The sequence below is a fragment of the Leuresthes tenuis genome, unplaced genomic scaffold (assembly GCF_036924035.1).
Source record: "Leuresthes tenuis unplaced genomic scaffold, fLeuTen1.0.hap1 SCAF_8, whole genome shotgun sequence".
Lineage (NCBI taxonomy): Eukaryota > Metazoa > Chordata > Actinopteri > Atheriniformes > Atherinopsidae > Leuresthes > Leuresthes tenuis.
The window spans coordinates 18,316,505-18,331,346 of record NW_027325362.1 but is presented as its reverse complement, the minus strand read 5'-3'; the positions used below and the strand labels follow the sequence as shown (position 1 = coordinate 18,331,346).

Genomic DNA, 14,842 nt, shown 5'->3' with positions numbered 1-14,842 from the left:
AGAGATTAGCCGGTTTATGAGAACGTTTATCATAATTTTTTTAACGGAGTCAACCAGAGCTATAGAGCTCTGGAGTCAACCAGCGCATATCTGAAGCATTCTCTTCCGTCGTCCTGACGCGCATGCGCTTCTCGAGCACTTCCTTTCTTTCCAGAAGGAGCGTGGTGAAGATGGCGTCGCAAAACTCGGTGCCTAGTGATCTTTACAAATGCGTCTACTCCTTTCTGTTGGAGAACAAGTTCACCAAGGCGGCTCAGCAGTTCATGAAACAGACGAAAGTTGTAAGTAGCTCATGTTGGGTGTTCCGTTTGTCGTCGTCGGTGCTGCCTACTTTCACTTAGCTTGAACTCGAGGGGTCAATTCCCACACCGGTGAAATTAGCACGTGTGGCAGCACACGTTGTGCAAAAGCTGCCACCTGCAATTGAACTAATTAATGATTTTAATATTTTATATTCGTATTGTTTAGAGCAACCATATTGCTTGCGTTGTATGTTATTGTGACTTGGATGGAACAAATCGGTTGGAAGTGACTGATAATATGTTTCATATGTTTCTCTGCAGAATCCGCAAGATCAAAATGAAGAGAGCCTGGTCGGCATCTACAACTTCTGGGTGAAGTGAGTTCCTTATTCTTTTTCGACCGTTTCATAAGAACAGATGGGCCTAAACCGCGCTGTGGGTCTGTGTTGATATTCCTGATAAGTTGTAGAGTGTCAAAGAAGCACTCCTCCATTTACTGCTCCGGGATATATCAGGGCTTATTGAATTTTATGCAAGACAGTCCCTATCTATTTATTGTTCGTTTGTTCAATTTAAGCAGAGGTATATGTTTACATTTTCATTTAAGACTCAAGCCATGTACTTTTACTTTTCTAAATTATCTATTTTAGGACGTATTGTCTTTAATGTCTTTGAGGGTCTTCAGCATACTTTTACAGTTTAGATAATTTTGCCAGTGATCCTTCTCTGTGACTTTTTCTTAAGTTTTGTCCCCGTATTTGAAGCCCAAAGCCCAAGGGTGTGTACTCCTGGCTCTCATTAATTTAATTTATGTTGAAATTCTACTTGGCAATTAGATTCCACTTGAGTCTAAGTTAGAATCTTTTTCAGGGCAACAAAAACAATCTCCTTTAAAGTGACTTGGACACGTAGAATCCCACAGTACAGTGCACGGATTAGCCGTGTATGCATCAATTTAGATCCTCAGGGAAGCAAGTGTCACGGTGAGCTACTGTTCAACAACTTGCAGCACATCTGATAAAGTTGTATTTGCTGTAATGTTTAGTACCACCAAACGATCACTTGATGGCGGCAAAAAACGCAAATGACAACTTGGTCTAGAGTTGATTTATTTATTTCTTTAAGAAGTTTTGCTCCAATTGTCCAGAAGTGACCAGAAAAGGGCGATGAACAGTATTACTTGCTTCTAATGAAAGTCTTTTTGCGCATAGTTTGTTTTCATGTCTTGATATTCCATCAAATACCAAAGTCTGCGATGGCTTTGGCACATTGTTGTTTAAGCCTGTTGGTTCGGGTTATGAGGTGCACCGGATCTGCAGAAAGATGCCGTTCATACCGTATCAAACTCAACACGGGAGAGCTGCACAAGTTCATTCTGCTTGCTACCACGTTGAATGGTCAGCAGTGTGTCGCATTTAAGTTTTCCACAAAATATTTACAATGTTGCCCGATTTAAAAATCAGTATTTTTGGAAATGAATTGGAAGAGACCAACCGCAACATTTTTAAGAACTTTTACGGGTGCTTGCAAAGCAGCATAACCTCGTCTGTGCCACTTAAGCCTAGTTTATGCTTCTGCGTCATGTTGACGGTGTAGCTACGCCCCCTACGCCGTAGCCTGATGCGCACCTCCCAAAAATCCTAACTACGCATAGCGTTGACCGCAAGGGCTGGGATTGGTCCGCTCAGAACGTAATTTCCGGCGGTTGCGTTTTCCAGTCTTTTACTCCTACACCAACACGTTCCCTCGATGCAGAACTTCGAATGCTCAATGATGGCGTCACAGACGCAGAAGCATAAACTAGGCTTAAATTGTCAATGGCTTTTTGTGAGATTTTGACTGCTGTGAAGACTGAAAAACTTCCCTGTGCCAAGTTGTGAGTTTTTCTGTATAGTAATGGAATTAATTTGACTTATCTAGGTCACCTGAGGCCAAGAAGCGAAAAGCGCCTCCAAATGAGCCTGACGGTCCATCGGCCAAGAAAACAAAAACCAGTGCAGGGAGCGGGGAGTCGAGCAGTGATGAAGAATCTGATGCTGAACAAACTAAGCCAACAGCAGGTAACAATGATTATATTTGCCACTTAGGACTTGATATAAGGCTGGTTGAATTTTATTTGTAATGTTTCATTCTGAAACACAAGATGTCATTATCAGAGTTTGAATGTGATTTTTGTCAGCAGCCAAAGCAGTGCCAGCAAAACCGGGAGCCACTAAAGCTGCATCCAGCAGCAGTGAAGACTCCAGTGATTCTGAGGAGGAGAAGGCTCCTGCAAAAGCTCCTGCAAAGGCCAAGGCTCCTGCTAAGGCTCCTGCAAAGGTAGGAGGAAACGTCCAGATCAAACGTTGCCAGATCTGGAAGAATTGGCTTTATATGCAGCCATTGACATTGAGATTCTTTTTGTAGGCTAAAGTTAAAGGACCACCAGCTCCTGCTGCTGCTGCTGGAGGCGGCATAAGGAAAAAGGACAGCAGCTCCAGCAGTGAGGAGTCAGACTCTGAGGATGAACAGCCTGCCAAAGCTCCTGCACCAAGTGAGTCTATAGGCAGATGTTAGCAACGCAATGTTATTCAACTGTTAATACTTTAAACGAAGATATTAATGCAAATATGTCGTATAAAACAGAAACCAAGACTGGTGCTGTCACCACACCCAAAGCAGCTGCTCCTACCAAAGGTGCAGCTCAGAAGAAGCAGGAGAGCAGCAGCAGTGAAGACAGCTCAGATTCTGAAGATGAGCAACCTGCAAAGGTATACGACGACTCAAGATTATTGAATATTATCCTCCACGTTGTCCTTATCCTCAGTCAGGTTTGACCTGCAGTTTGTAAATGTGCACAGCAGACATTAAGTGCTTATGTCATCTGTTCTGTAAGGCTCCAGCTAAACCTGCCCCAGTAAAGAAGGCAGCAGCAGCAGCTGAATCCAGCAGTGAAGACTCTTCGTCTGAAGATGAAGCTCCACCGAGCAAAAAACCCAAAGCAGGTGGGATTATTTATTTTATTCTTTTTAACCATTGTAAAAACAACAGCTCAGATTTCTAATCGAAGAAGATGAGAGGGATCAACAAAGAACAGTGCATTCTCTGACACTCAGCAGCTCAACATCAGACCTGATGCTCTCATTTGCCCACTGGCAGGTTTGCATTTGAAACTCGCACTGGATGCGCTTTCTGGTGTCAAAACTGTGGTAACTGAACTTGGAATTCAGTTTGGGGAAGAGGAGAAAGTCATTGGGAGCCAAATCTGGAGAGAATGGCAAGTGTTGGATCTAGAGATATAAAGATTGTGTTAGTTGGACAGCACATGCCTCACTTTAGGTAGTTTCTAGTGAATTTAGAGACTCTTCAGTAACTCGTTGCTGACGGTCTGAGATGGGTACAGAGCTTTGAAGAAACGGGGAAGTAAAGCTCTTGGTCACCCTCCTGACCTGATGCACTGCTCCATGTTGACTGTAGGCTCCTCCACTGGTCCCTGAGCTTTGTTGTGGATCAAACTCTCACCATCAGTGAGGAATCTTGACCCAACCATTGGATCTGTTTGGGAATATTGATGCTTTCCTTTGCAGGTTCAATTTGATTCTAACTTATTCCTCCCTATTAAGCTTTCCACTGGGGCAAAAATGTCCTTGTATACACAGACATTTTAAAACTTTGTTTTTCTTTGAGAATGAGGGCCTTTCTCACTGGTATCACAACAACACAGGTGAAGACTTCTTACTCTTAAGCAGCTTACTGTTGCCCGAGCTTGTCGGGACCTTTACGTACACCGTGAGAGGACGGTCCCGAGTTAATGATGAGAATAAGATGTGGAGTCAGCGGGAGATTTACTCCTTCCAACAAACATGTGACCAAACTCTACAGAAATGGATTGCTTGAACAACAATGGGTTGTCTGCAGCATTTTAAGGCACAAATTAAGTAGTCAGTCAAATGATTAATTTTTTTTTTTTCTTGCACAGTAATAATTGGGACTGGGTGATGAGACCATTCTCATATATTTTTTAAAATGAATAGTTCTCGATCACGATATAAAATTTTATTATAATAACAATGTGTAATAATATTTATATTTGTGTCCACATTTCCATTACATTGTATAAGCATCATAATGCCTTCATATTTCCAGTCTCACCCACTATTATTACTATTATTTAATTATTTATTGAATTATTTAGTTAAGCCTTTTCAGTGTTTTAAGGTAGTCTGTAGCCCTGTTCATCATAAAGTTTCATTGTGTATCTCCAAATTAGTCATTTTGCCTGTATTATGATTTAGTGTTTTCCTTTGTATTAGTATTGAATTTAAAATCTTGGTATCCGGGCAACCCCGTTAGCTAGAAATCCCTAACCCTCGATTCCCACAAAGATCGGGGCTCTGCAGCCTGTGCAGCCACGGAGTATTGAGATTGGAAAACAATGTCAAACTGGTCACCTGTTCCATCCTAGAACAATCTGTGCTTGACATGTTGTGGAACTGCAGCCACATCCTATATTACTTGATCCTGATGGGCTGCCTCTGTCTTGTTAGGAGCATACAGTGCAGTCCCACCTCCTGCTTCAATCCAAAAAGCCCCAGCTGCTGCCAAGGCCAGTGAGTCTTCAGACAGCAGTGACGACAGCAGCGACGAGGAGAAGAAAGCGCCTGGTGAGAGGATAAGAAAGCTGGGAAACTATCATGTCAGCATTTATGATAGACTGTCTAACCGTGTTGGAATTGTTGTAGCAAAACCTGCGCCGGTGAAGAAGACCGTGTCCAAACCTGCCGCAAAAAAGCAAGAGTCCAGCTCGGATAGCTCTGGTAATGATCCAGAGTCAAAATCTCTCATTTTATTCCCAAACTAAAGCAAGACTAAAAAAGTGACGTTTGACATGCTTTTCTTTGTCACCCTCTTAGATTCAAGCTCAGATGAAGAAGAGGCTAAGAAGCCTGCTGCCAAAGCTACCCCAGCTAAAGCAGCCCCAGCTAAAGCAGCCCCAGCTAAGAAGGTGCCTGCTAATGAGGAAGACTCGGATGAAGACTCATCGAGTTCAGAGGAGGAGGTGAAGAAACCTGCAGCAAAGGTGACTCCTGCTAAAGCAGCTCCAACTAAATCTGCCACAGCTAAGCCCACTGCTAAAGCTCCACCTACCAAGACTACCCCAGCTAAAAAAGACGAGTCCTCAAGCTCAGGTAAGAGAAAGCAGAATATACATATAAGTTAATTTCTGAAAGTTCTGCGTTTGGTTTCATTTGTTTTTACACCAAAGGTATTCAGATATTGATTATTTGCAAAGCTTTTAAACAGTACTGGCCTTTGATCCCCAATTCAGATAGCAGCTCTGAAGATGAGGCTCCAGCAAAGCCCTCCACTAAAACCACAGCCCCAAAGGCACCTGCTGCTGCCTCTAAAGCGCCAGCCAAGGCAGCAGAGTCCAGCTCTGACTCCGACTCTTCCTCTGAAGACGAAGAGCCAGCGAAGGCCAAACCAGCACCTGCTAAAACGGCCAAACCAGGTTCAAAACCCGCCACTCCTGCTGCTAAACCTGCTGCTAAACCTGCTGCTGCAGCAGCAGAGAGCAGCTCAGATTCTGACTCCTCAGAAGATGAAAAACAAGTCAAGGCTAAACCTGCAGCAGCTAAAATGGCTACACCTGCTTCAAAACCTGCTACTCCTGCAGCTAAACCTGCAGCAGAAAGCAGCTCAGACTCTGACTCTTCCTCTGAAGATGAAGAGCCAGCGAAGGCTAAGCCAGCAAAGGCTAAGCCAGCGCCAGCTAAAACAGCTACACCAGCTTCAAAGCCGGCCACTCCCTCAGCTAAACCTGCAGCAGAAAGCAGCTCAGACTCTGACTCTTCCTCTGAAGATGAAGAGCCAGCAAAGGCCAAGCCAGCGAAGGCTAAGCCAGCGAAAGCTAAGCCAGCGAAGGCTAAGCCAGCGCCAGCTAAAACAGCTACACCAGCTTCAAAGCCGGCCACTCCCTCAGCTAAACCTGCAGCAGAAAGCAGCTCAGACTCTTCCTCTGAAGATGAAGAGCCAGCGAAGGCTAAGCCAGCAAAGGCTAAGCCAGCGCCAGCTAAAACAGCTACACCAGCTTCAAAACCTGCTACTCCTGCAGCTAAACCTGCAGCAGAAAGCAGCTCAGACTCTGACTCTTCCTCTGAAGATGAAGAGCCAGCGAAAGCCAAGCCAACAGCAGCAAAAACCTCTACTCCAGCTTCAAAACCGGCCACTCCCTCAGCTAAAAAGCCTGCCCCAGCAGCAGAGAGCAGCTCGGAGTCTGAGTCCTCCTCGGAAGATGAACAACAAGTCAAGACTAAACCTGCAGCAGCAAAAACAGCTACACCTGCTTCAAAACCTGCTACTCCTGCAGCTAAACCTGCAGCAGAAAGCAGCTCAGACTCTGACTCTTCCTCTGAAGATGAAGAGCCAGCGAAGGCTAAGCCAGCGCCAGCTAAAACAGCTACACCAGCTTCAAAGCCGGCCACTCCCTCAGCTAAACCTGCAGCAGAAAGCAGCTCAGACTCCGACTCTTCCTCTGAAGATGAAGAGCCAGCGAAGGCCAAGCCAGCACCACCTAAAGCAGCTACACCAGCTTCAAAAACCGCTACTCCTGTGGCTAAAAAGCCTGCCCCAGCAGCAGAGAGCAGCTCGGAGTCTGAGTCGTCATCAGAGGACGAAGAGCCAGCGAAGGCCAAGCCAGCACCACCTAAAGCAGCTACACCAGCTTCAAAAACTGCTACTCCTGTGGCTAAAAAGCCTGCCCCAGCAGCAGAGAGCAGCTCGGAGTCTGAGTCGTCATCAGAGGACGAAGAGCCAGCGAAGGCCAAGCCAGCGAAGGCCAAGCCAGCTGTGGCTAAAACACCTACCCCAGCTTCAAAGCCGGCCACTCCTGCAGCTAAACCTGCGGCAGAGAGCAACTCTGACTCTGACTCTGAGGCAGAGGCCACCCCTGCTAAGCCTGCAGTGACCAACGGTAAGACGGCAAAGACTGCAGCAAAGCCTGCAGCAAAGCCAGATGACTCTTCCTCTAGTGACAGCAGCTCTGAAGAGGAGGAAGAGGCCAGTAAAAACAAAGTAAAACCTGCTGCATCAGCCAAGACGACCCCAGCAGCTAAACCCAAAGAGAGCAGCTCCTCTGACAGTTCATCAGAAGAGGAAGCACCACGTAAAGCAGCCACTGCACCCACCACCCCCACAGCAAATGGTACGTTTAAAAACATAATGTTAATATTTTCCATGTGTAAACTGTATGTTCAAGCAGCCATTACTTTGAGCCTTATTGTACTTGTGTAATTTCATGCGTCTAAGGTTTTTGGAACTTAAGTGTTAAATGTGTTTCTATTGAATATGAGCACAAGTAACAGTTTCCTCTGATTCTCAGACACTAATGGAAAGAGAAAAAGGGATGAAGAGTCATCGGAAAGTGAGGAGGAAGAAGAAACGCAATTAAAGACACCAAAAAGCAAGAAAGTAACAACCACCCCGCAGACTTTTCCAAAAGCCAGTAAGAAGGTAAGACCTGCAGGAGTTGCTGTAACTGTTGGGTTTTCTGAAACGACTTAAAAGTCGATGCAGCTGCTGACTGAAGAAGATTTCTTCAGATTTTAAAAACGCCGTTTGATTGAAATCACTTTCTCTTTTAGTCCACCAACATACCCTTCCGTAGAATAGTAGAGGAGAAAGTCAGTGTGGATCCCCGTCTGGCAGACAACTCCTTTGACGCTAAGGTGAGTTCACTTCTCTCAGCAGCACTTTACTTGAGTTGTGGAGTAAATATCCTTCTGTTAAACGTGATTAAACCTCTTCATTTGATCTTTTTTATTCCAGCGTGGCGCTAACGGAGACTGGGGCCAGAAAGCTAACGATGTGCTCAGGTTCACTAAAGGCAAGTCATTCCGCCATGAGAAGACAAAGAAGAAGAGGGGGAGCTACCGCGGCGGAGCCATTTCCACCTCAGTCAACTCCATTAAGTTTGACAGTGACTGAGAACTTTCTGTCTGATCCCTCCAACTTGACCTGTTCTGTAGTCATGAGTTCAGAGATTGTTGTTTGCTCTCCTGTAAACGGTCTTCTATCACCACCCAGCAGCACACGGTCATGTGATCAGATCGAAGAGCCAAGCTGGCACTTAAGAGTAATTGAACTTCTGTTAGTTTGTAGCGGAGACCTTTCATTTGATCTCTGACCTGAGGCAACATTTTTAATGGATCATTGGAACTAAGAAAGACACAGCGGTGACTGTACTGGTTAACATCTGTGTGACATTACTACTTATAGCCACTAGGTGGCTGCAGGCTCCCACTTAATGGTACAGAGCTAATGTCGATGTTATGTCCTCTGTTACCCTGTACTTCTTTATTATGATGAATGCCCTGTCATATAATGTGACTTTACTTTTCATTTATCTACGTATGAATAACAGCCATCCATTCTAACGGGTTTCTCATTATGTGTGAAGAGAAAGCGATCGGGTCTTTTTTTCTTCTTCTTTAGACTTCAAACTTTGTCGTTTGTCCGCTTTTATTTGGCCACATTTGTGGAGAGGGGTTTGGGCTTTTTCGCTAAACATTACAAAGAAAAGATGAAGTAGTTTTATACTCTATATTTATCAAGTTTTATCCCATTTCACCATTTGGGACCTCGGATGCATTCTCCATGCATTTCTCAAAGATATTTGCTTTGACACTTAAGTTTTGATGCCCACATTAACCCTTCCTCTTCTGTTCATCAGTGGTATCGCATTGTTCACAAAGGGAAAGCTTTGTTTAACTTACAGTTGCGTGTACCACTGTCTTTTTTTTTTTATTTTTTAAAAAAGTTCTTGTTGCTGTAAATAAAAACTTGACAAATTAAATGTTGGCATAATCAGATTTGTGGCTCTGAGGATTTGAAGTTGAGACTAAAAGTGGTGGCTTTCGGCTTAATGCAGGCAGGGTATCTCATTCAGCTGACGGTTTCATGTGCACAGAAATGGAAGAGGAGCTCTGCGTATTAAATATCAAGCTTCTGCAGTCTTAACAATAAAATAAACGCGCATCCAAGAAAGAGCTCAAGTATTACTTTTGGTCAGCAGACCATCTGTGGTATTGAGGACATTCTGTGGAGTTGCACATTTTCAAAAAGACGGGACCAAGCCAGAAAGAATATCTGGACTTTTGATCAAAGCCAACAGATGGCAGTGGGGTACCTCAGCAGTGCTTCAGCAGAAAGTACAGCGTGGAAACTGATTGCTTGACGTCACGGGGCAGAGTCCATTTAGCTTACTCTATTTTTCATTTTTATAAGTGTTTGTTTTCTTTATTTAAAATAATTTTAACCGTCAATCAGCTGAAAAAGTACATACAGCCATATTCAGATGAGCATTAAATCAAATATGAGCTGCCTCTCATCTTACTTTCTGAAGTCAGCTTCATATTCCCATGAGGGAACATTGACATGAACACATTTTACATGACAATAACACATCTGTAGAGCTCATTAAACCTGAACATTTAGACCGATTACAGTCTGAGATTATTCTGGATGCAGCACAACGTTTTACAGGAAAATCTGCTTCTGTTGTGGCAGATTCTGTCACTCAGTGCTCTCACAAAGCACAAATTGTATTATTTTAACTTTAGAGGGGGAAAAAAAAATTTGGGTCACTTTTGGCAGTTGCAGAGAAATTGGGATTGTGTCAGAAAAATATATTTTTTTTCTTTTAATAAGCTCTGGTCACAATGGCTTGGTGCGGCAGATACAGCATTACTCAGCTTTAGTTGAAGTTATTTCACTTGGAGAGGTTATCCTACCGACTCACTTTGGCAGACTGAGTGAAGTCATGCTGAGGCTGCACTGGTTTTACGCAACAGAAAGATGGAAAAACTCATCTCTACAGCTTTTATTTTTGGTCAGGTGGCACCAAACATACTGTGAACTAATGAATATATTCAGTGTAGGGGAGAATAAAAAGTTGAGACATAACATACTTCAAGAACAGCACAGCACTGGAAAGATTTCAGATGAAAATGAACCGATAACACAAAAAGATCTACTGACCTATGAGGGAGGCCTGCAGTCACTCTGGAAATAGCCTCCCTGCTGAGTCTGAACACAGTTACCCATTGAGCCCTGCTTCTGTGCTCACCAAGCAGAGAAATTTGACAGCGTGTGCTTGCTTGGAGTTCCCACCGATGAGCTGTGGAGAAGCGTTTCTGCAGAACCGTTGCCGGGCAGTGAGGATGTAACAACTGCTGCTGCTGCCCTCGTAGCCTGTATGCTGCAGGGGAGGAAGCTTGTTTTGAAACGGTTTCTCCAACCTGGAGACAACTTTGAGATACAACAAAGCTGAAAGTCATTTTAATCTCCTAACTGCAGACGTAACGCAGCCACCTCTGTCTGTCAGTTGGGAGTATGTGGAGGACAGTTTGTTTCAGGCCAATGCAGCGGTGTGTGAGGAGGGACTGCAGGACAATCTTTTAATGGGCAGCAAAGGCAGAGGACTGCCCGTCCTGTCCATTTCAATTAGTCAAAACTGCTGACTGCTCCTGCACACGCCATAATTTCAGCATTCGCACGCACTCCAAGCCAATAGATACAATCAAGTGTGTATTTCCCCCTAAACATGTCACATCGCATTTCATTACTCATGACAAATAACTTCCGAGGTGCCCCCATGGATTAGTGTTGCTAATCCCTTGCCTGGCTTTTCTTTGATTTTAAGAGTGAAAATGAGAACAGGGAAGCACCACAAACCAACTTACCAGGCAAGCGGAACACAGTCATTAAGAAATAAAGCTTCACCACTTTGTTTTACATTATTAAAACATCTTTAATAGAGCATTTATTTTAACATCCATTTCATATAAAGCGTTGCAGTGAGCAATAATAATCAGAAGAATACACACGTTGAACATTACAGAGCAGAGTAAAGACGAGCATTATTGATTTTCTATGGGGCAAACAGAGGAATATAGAGGCATGTGGAGCTAGTAGACTTAAACAAAGAGGTGTTACCTACACTCTGTCCCAAAAACAAACATGACTAAAGGTCTGTTGTCAGTATTGAACAGGCAAATAAGACCGACTCCTTTCCTGTCGAGTGTAGAAAAGGAAACTGGTGTTTTAGTGTCTGCCAAACGGTCACACAGTTAAAAAGCTGAGGTTCTACTCCTCTATAGAATAAGGAAAAAATAAACACATAACTGTTGTGTACTCTGAAATATACAAATCCTCATAATGCCTTAGACGGGCCCATCAGAGAAGCCTTTCAGTACACACTGCACTGCACCTGGATGCTTCAGTCCCTATAATGACAGCATGAACTACTGCAACATGCGATAATGATTATTGGCGCCCCTCAGAGCTGCAGTCTTTATGAGTTCAATGCAATAATTGTCTATTTGAATTGTGGAAACCTGCTGAATGAGGCCACCTGTCTTTCTCCCTTGCTTGCGCGTCATCTCGCATCTCCATTACGTCTTCGGTGAGGCCCAGTCCCAGGCGGTATCCTGGGCACACTTCCACATGGCACGCACCAGCCGAGTGAAGCCCATGTCCTTGGGTTTCTCCAGCCCACGCATCAGCCGCTGCTTCATAATGGCTATGAACTCCTTATTACTAAGCTCTCCATTCCCTGGTGCAGACAGGCGAGGGGAGAGCGGAGGGAGATGATGTAATAATAAAGAAAGGGAGAGAAAGAGGATAGGACTTCGATTTAATTTAACCTCCAGATGCACCGTTTGTGGTCCATAAATATTTACAGTGGAGAGATATAATGAGTTTGTCACCTACTTACCATCACAGTCAAACAGGGCAAACACCACATCGCACACATGATCTGACAGCTCCACCTTGGCTACAGTCCGGGCCACCTGCTTCATGGTAACTGAGAGACAGAGCCACAGAAAAGTCACTGTTACAAAAAATAAAGAGTGAGTGGGCACAAACGCACTCAAGTCAGCTCACGAACGGCCCATGTGGAGAATACTGTGCACAAGTGCAACTACACCGGATCAATACAAGGCAGGGTTTTTATTCAGCAGGGAGGCATGGGAGAAAGAGGCTGATAGGAGGAGAAGGACCAGACGGCATCAGGACATCAAGCTGAGAACAAGACTCGCTGAGAGGTAAGATGGAGGATGTGAAAGGAAGCGTTACAACGTAAAAAAGGGAGGCAGGCACTTCAGGATCGTAAAAAACGGTGAAATCGAGATGAGTAAGTTGAGGATAATTCATTACAAGAATTCAACAGGCTAAAGTGGAAGAGGGAAAGAAAAAGAAGGAAAATCAACCCTGAATGACTAAAAATACTGACAAAACCTCCCCACACACGGCGAAAAAGATGAATCGAGCCAAGAAACTCATTAGAGGCCTTCTTTTGTATCTTTCAGAAAGGCGCCGTGTAGCACGAGACAACACACCCACATATGGGAAACTGCACTGAAAGGTTTTTGAAATGATTGGATTTGAGAGTGTAAAGAAAGAGATGAAAGAGAGGAGAAAGAAGAACAAGAAGCAGCAGATAGTGCCGCAGCTCCTTTAGGCTGGAAGCGTGGAGAGCTGCTTTTAGTGCAAGGATGACAGTAGGTTGCAGACTAATAATCGACAGCGCTCCACGAACCCGCAGCAGGCCGATGTTTTCAATAGCCCTTCAAAAGACACTCACAAACACACGGACACACAAACACGACTTGTTAGAGTGGAAAGACGCAGCTGAAAGCAAAGTCTGGAAACTGGCACCTCGGGGTGATTCCCTCGCTCCTGTAATGCAGCAGCTGTTTCATCAGTGGCTAAATGTGCCGACAGAAAACAAATGGAGGCCTATTAATGGGCTGATTCACTACAATAGACGCCGGAGACACGATTCATCAAACAATGTCCATATCATAAAAGCTACAAGTGTTTTATTAACGTGCTGCTGTCACATTAAATGGATTTTTATTGTTTGAATCTAAACAGGAAATTGAATTAGGCAAAAGTTAAAGTGTTGAGGCAGACATATGAAATCCAAGTAATCTATTGGCTGATTTCATACCTACTAATAAGTCCTCTGAATGACAACTGAGTGTGATATTTAATGTTCTAATTTTGAGGTTTTCATGACATTAAACCCACAGAGTGATACTGCTCATGTTGATATGTGAAGGGGGAAATGTGTGAGGGTGATTCAGAGCATATATTTGCGTGTCTGAAGTTACTGTCCACTAAAAAACTGCCAGTCGAGTATTTCTCTATCGGTTTGGTTTTAGATGGAGCGAGTTCAGTTCACCGCTTGTTTTAATGGGAGCTCTCAGGCTTTGTATGGTATTCTCTGTTGTCCTGTAATTATGTGCTTCAATGTTTTAGAGTACTATTGATCTCAAAAGAGGCAGGCCCTGCGGAACAGAGGGGCTGCAGGGACAGACTGGGTCACTCCAAACCCAAAAACATGCCAGCGTTGTAGAGGAGGAAATCCATGGTGGAAGAAGCTGTACAGTCCTTCTGTTGTATTTTGACTGAAGCATTAAAGGAGACGTATCACCTCCTTTAATATGAAAAGATGAGGCAGGTTGGGTACTTCCACCTCCTTTGGAAGATGACTAAGTTTACTAAGTTTAAATTTACATATGTACACTACAGGGGAGAGGAGAATGAATGGATGGACTAACGGATGACAAGTAGCTGAGTTAGAACTGGGAGCAAAGCCAAGCAAAGAAAGATGTGGGAAGCAGATTTGGTTGGCAGGGCCTAACGGCTCTGAGAGGCAGACGATGAAAGTGACACAAGTTAAATCTAAAGGGAAGTAATTAGGAAAGGGAGACTGTCAAAGGAAAAGGGTGAACGTGGGTGTACCTTTATCTATTGAGGCTCCCGCCATGTGGTAGAAACTCAGGGCTGTGTCCACGTCATTCACGTTCTTCAGGAAAGTGAAGAAGTTCTCCACCTCCTCAAATGTGATTCCCTGGGCGAAAGGAGAGCGTATGGATAAAAACAACTTGGGTAAAAATGTCTGTGGCTAATCTTAAACAAAGTCCATCCTGCAAGTTTAACTGGGCTATTTGAGCATAGCAATGCTCGGTAAGCTATTCTAAATGTTGCCTTGACAGGAGCTGCAACTGCACAGCGCCATTTTCTTTAAAAAAAAAACACAGCAGCGTGACACAAATGACATGAGGAAGTGTGCAGAAGCTTTCGACACACATGGATGAACAGAGTCCCGTGAACGGACAGAGGAACAGACGGTTTTAAACACATACGCACACATACACATGACAACAGACCTACGATCACACAGCTGCTGCACTGCTCATGAGCTTGTTTGCAAAGAAAAATGAGCAGCTGGTCTTTGCCAGTAAATAATTTCTTTCCAATTCACCTTACTGGTTGAGCTACAGCTGAAAGACAGAATGGATAAATGGTGGAAGAGGGAAAAGCAGAGAGTGACGCTATACAGCCTTCAGCTTTGTGATAAATGAACATGCAGCTCGTTATTTCTTTTCTCCTTTAATTGCTCTATTCAACTATCAAACATGCCTCATCATAAGCTCAGTCTGCCCCCTGTGGTTCTTTAATGTATAAAAAAAAAAAAACTCTTACTGCTGCACTCTATAAATTTAAACCTGTGAAATGGGATACATTTTCTATCCCACATTTGGGGATGA

General features: G+C 44.0%; 2 protein-coding genes across 4 annotated transcripts in view; one reads left to right on the top strand and one right to left on the bottom strand.

The window, feature by feature from the left end:
- The first annotated feature begins 147 nt into the window (after window positions 1-147).
- Window positions 148-9,010, top strand: nolc1 (nucleolar and coiled-body phosphoprotein 1). The gene is made up of 15 exons (XM_072391217.1): window positions 148-281; window positions 564-619; window positions 2,163-2,302; window positions 2,422-2,561; window positions 2,649-2,775; window positions 2,868-2,992; window positions 3,118-3,226; window positions 4,769-4,885; window positions 4,964-5,038; window positions 5,135-5,410; window positions 5,551-5,763; window positions 5,848-7,425; window positions 7,603-7,733; window positions 7,865-7,948; window positions 8,049-9,010. The coding sequence occupies exons 1-15, from the start codon at window positions 171-173 to the stop codon at window positions 8,205-8,207; spliced, it is 3,441 nt and encodes a 1,146-aa protein (XP_072247318.1). The 5' UTR covers window positions 148-170; the 3' UTR covers window positions 8,208-9,010.
- Window positions 9,011-11,006: 1,996 nt separating this feature from the next.
- micu1 (mitochondrial calcium uptake 1) overlaps window positions 11,007-14,842 on the bottom strand; it is a 28,254-nt gene continuing 24,418 nt past the window's right edge. For all 3 annotated transcript variants that reach the window (XM_072391213.1, XM_072391214.1, XM_072391215.1), the window contains 3 exons: window positions 14,034-14,142; window positions 11,998-12,087; window positions 11,007-11,835 (listed from right to left, as the gene is read on the bottom strand). In XM_072391213.1, the coding sequence (XP_072247314.1) occupies window positions 11,675-11,835; window positions 11,998-12,087; window positions 14,034-14,142 (360 nt within the window). In that variant the 3' untranslated portion in view covers window positions 11,007-11,674. The remainder of the gene's footprint in view (window positions 11,836-11,997; window positions 12,088-14,033; window positions 14,143-14,842) is intronic.

Coding starts and splice junctions, on each gene's coding strand:
- nolc1 (XM_072391217.1), top strand. CDS start 171: ATGGCGTCGCAAAACTCGGTGCCTAGTGATCTTTACAAATGCGTCTAC. Junction 2,993..3,117: donor AAGATGAGCAACCTGCAAAG/GTATACGACGAC, acceptor CTGTTCTGTAAG/GCTCCAGCTAAACCTGCCCC. Junction 7,734..7,864: donor TTCCAAAAGCCAGTAAGAAG/GTAAGACCTGCA, acceptor TTTCTCTTTTAG/TCCACCAACATACCCTTCCG.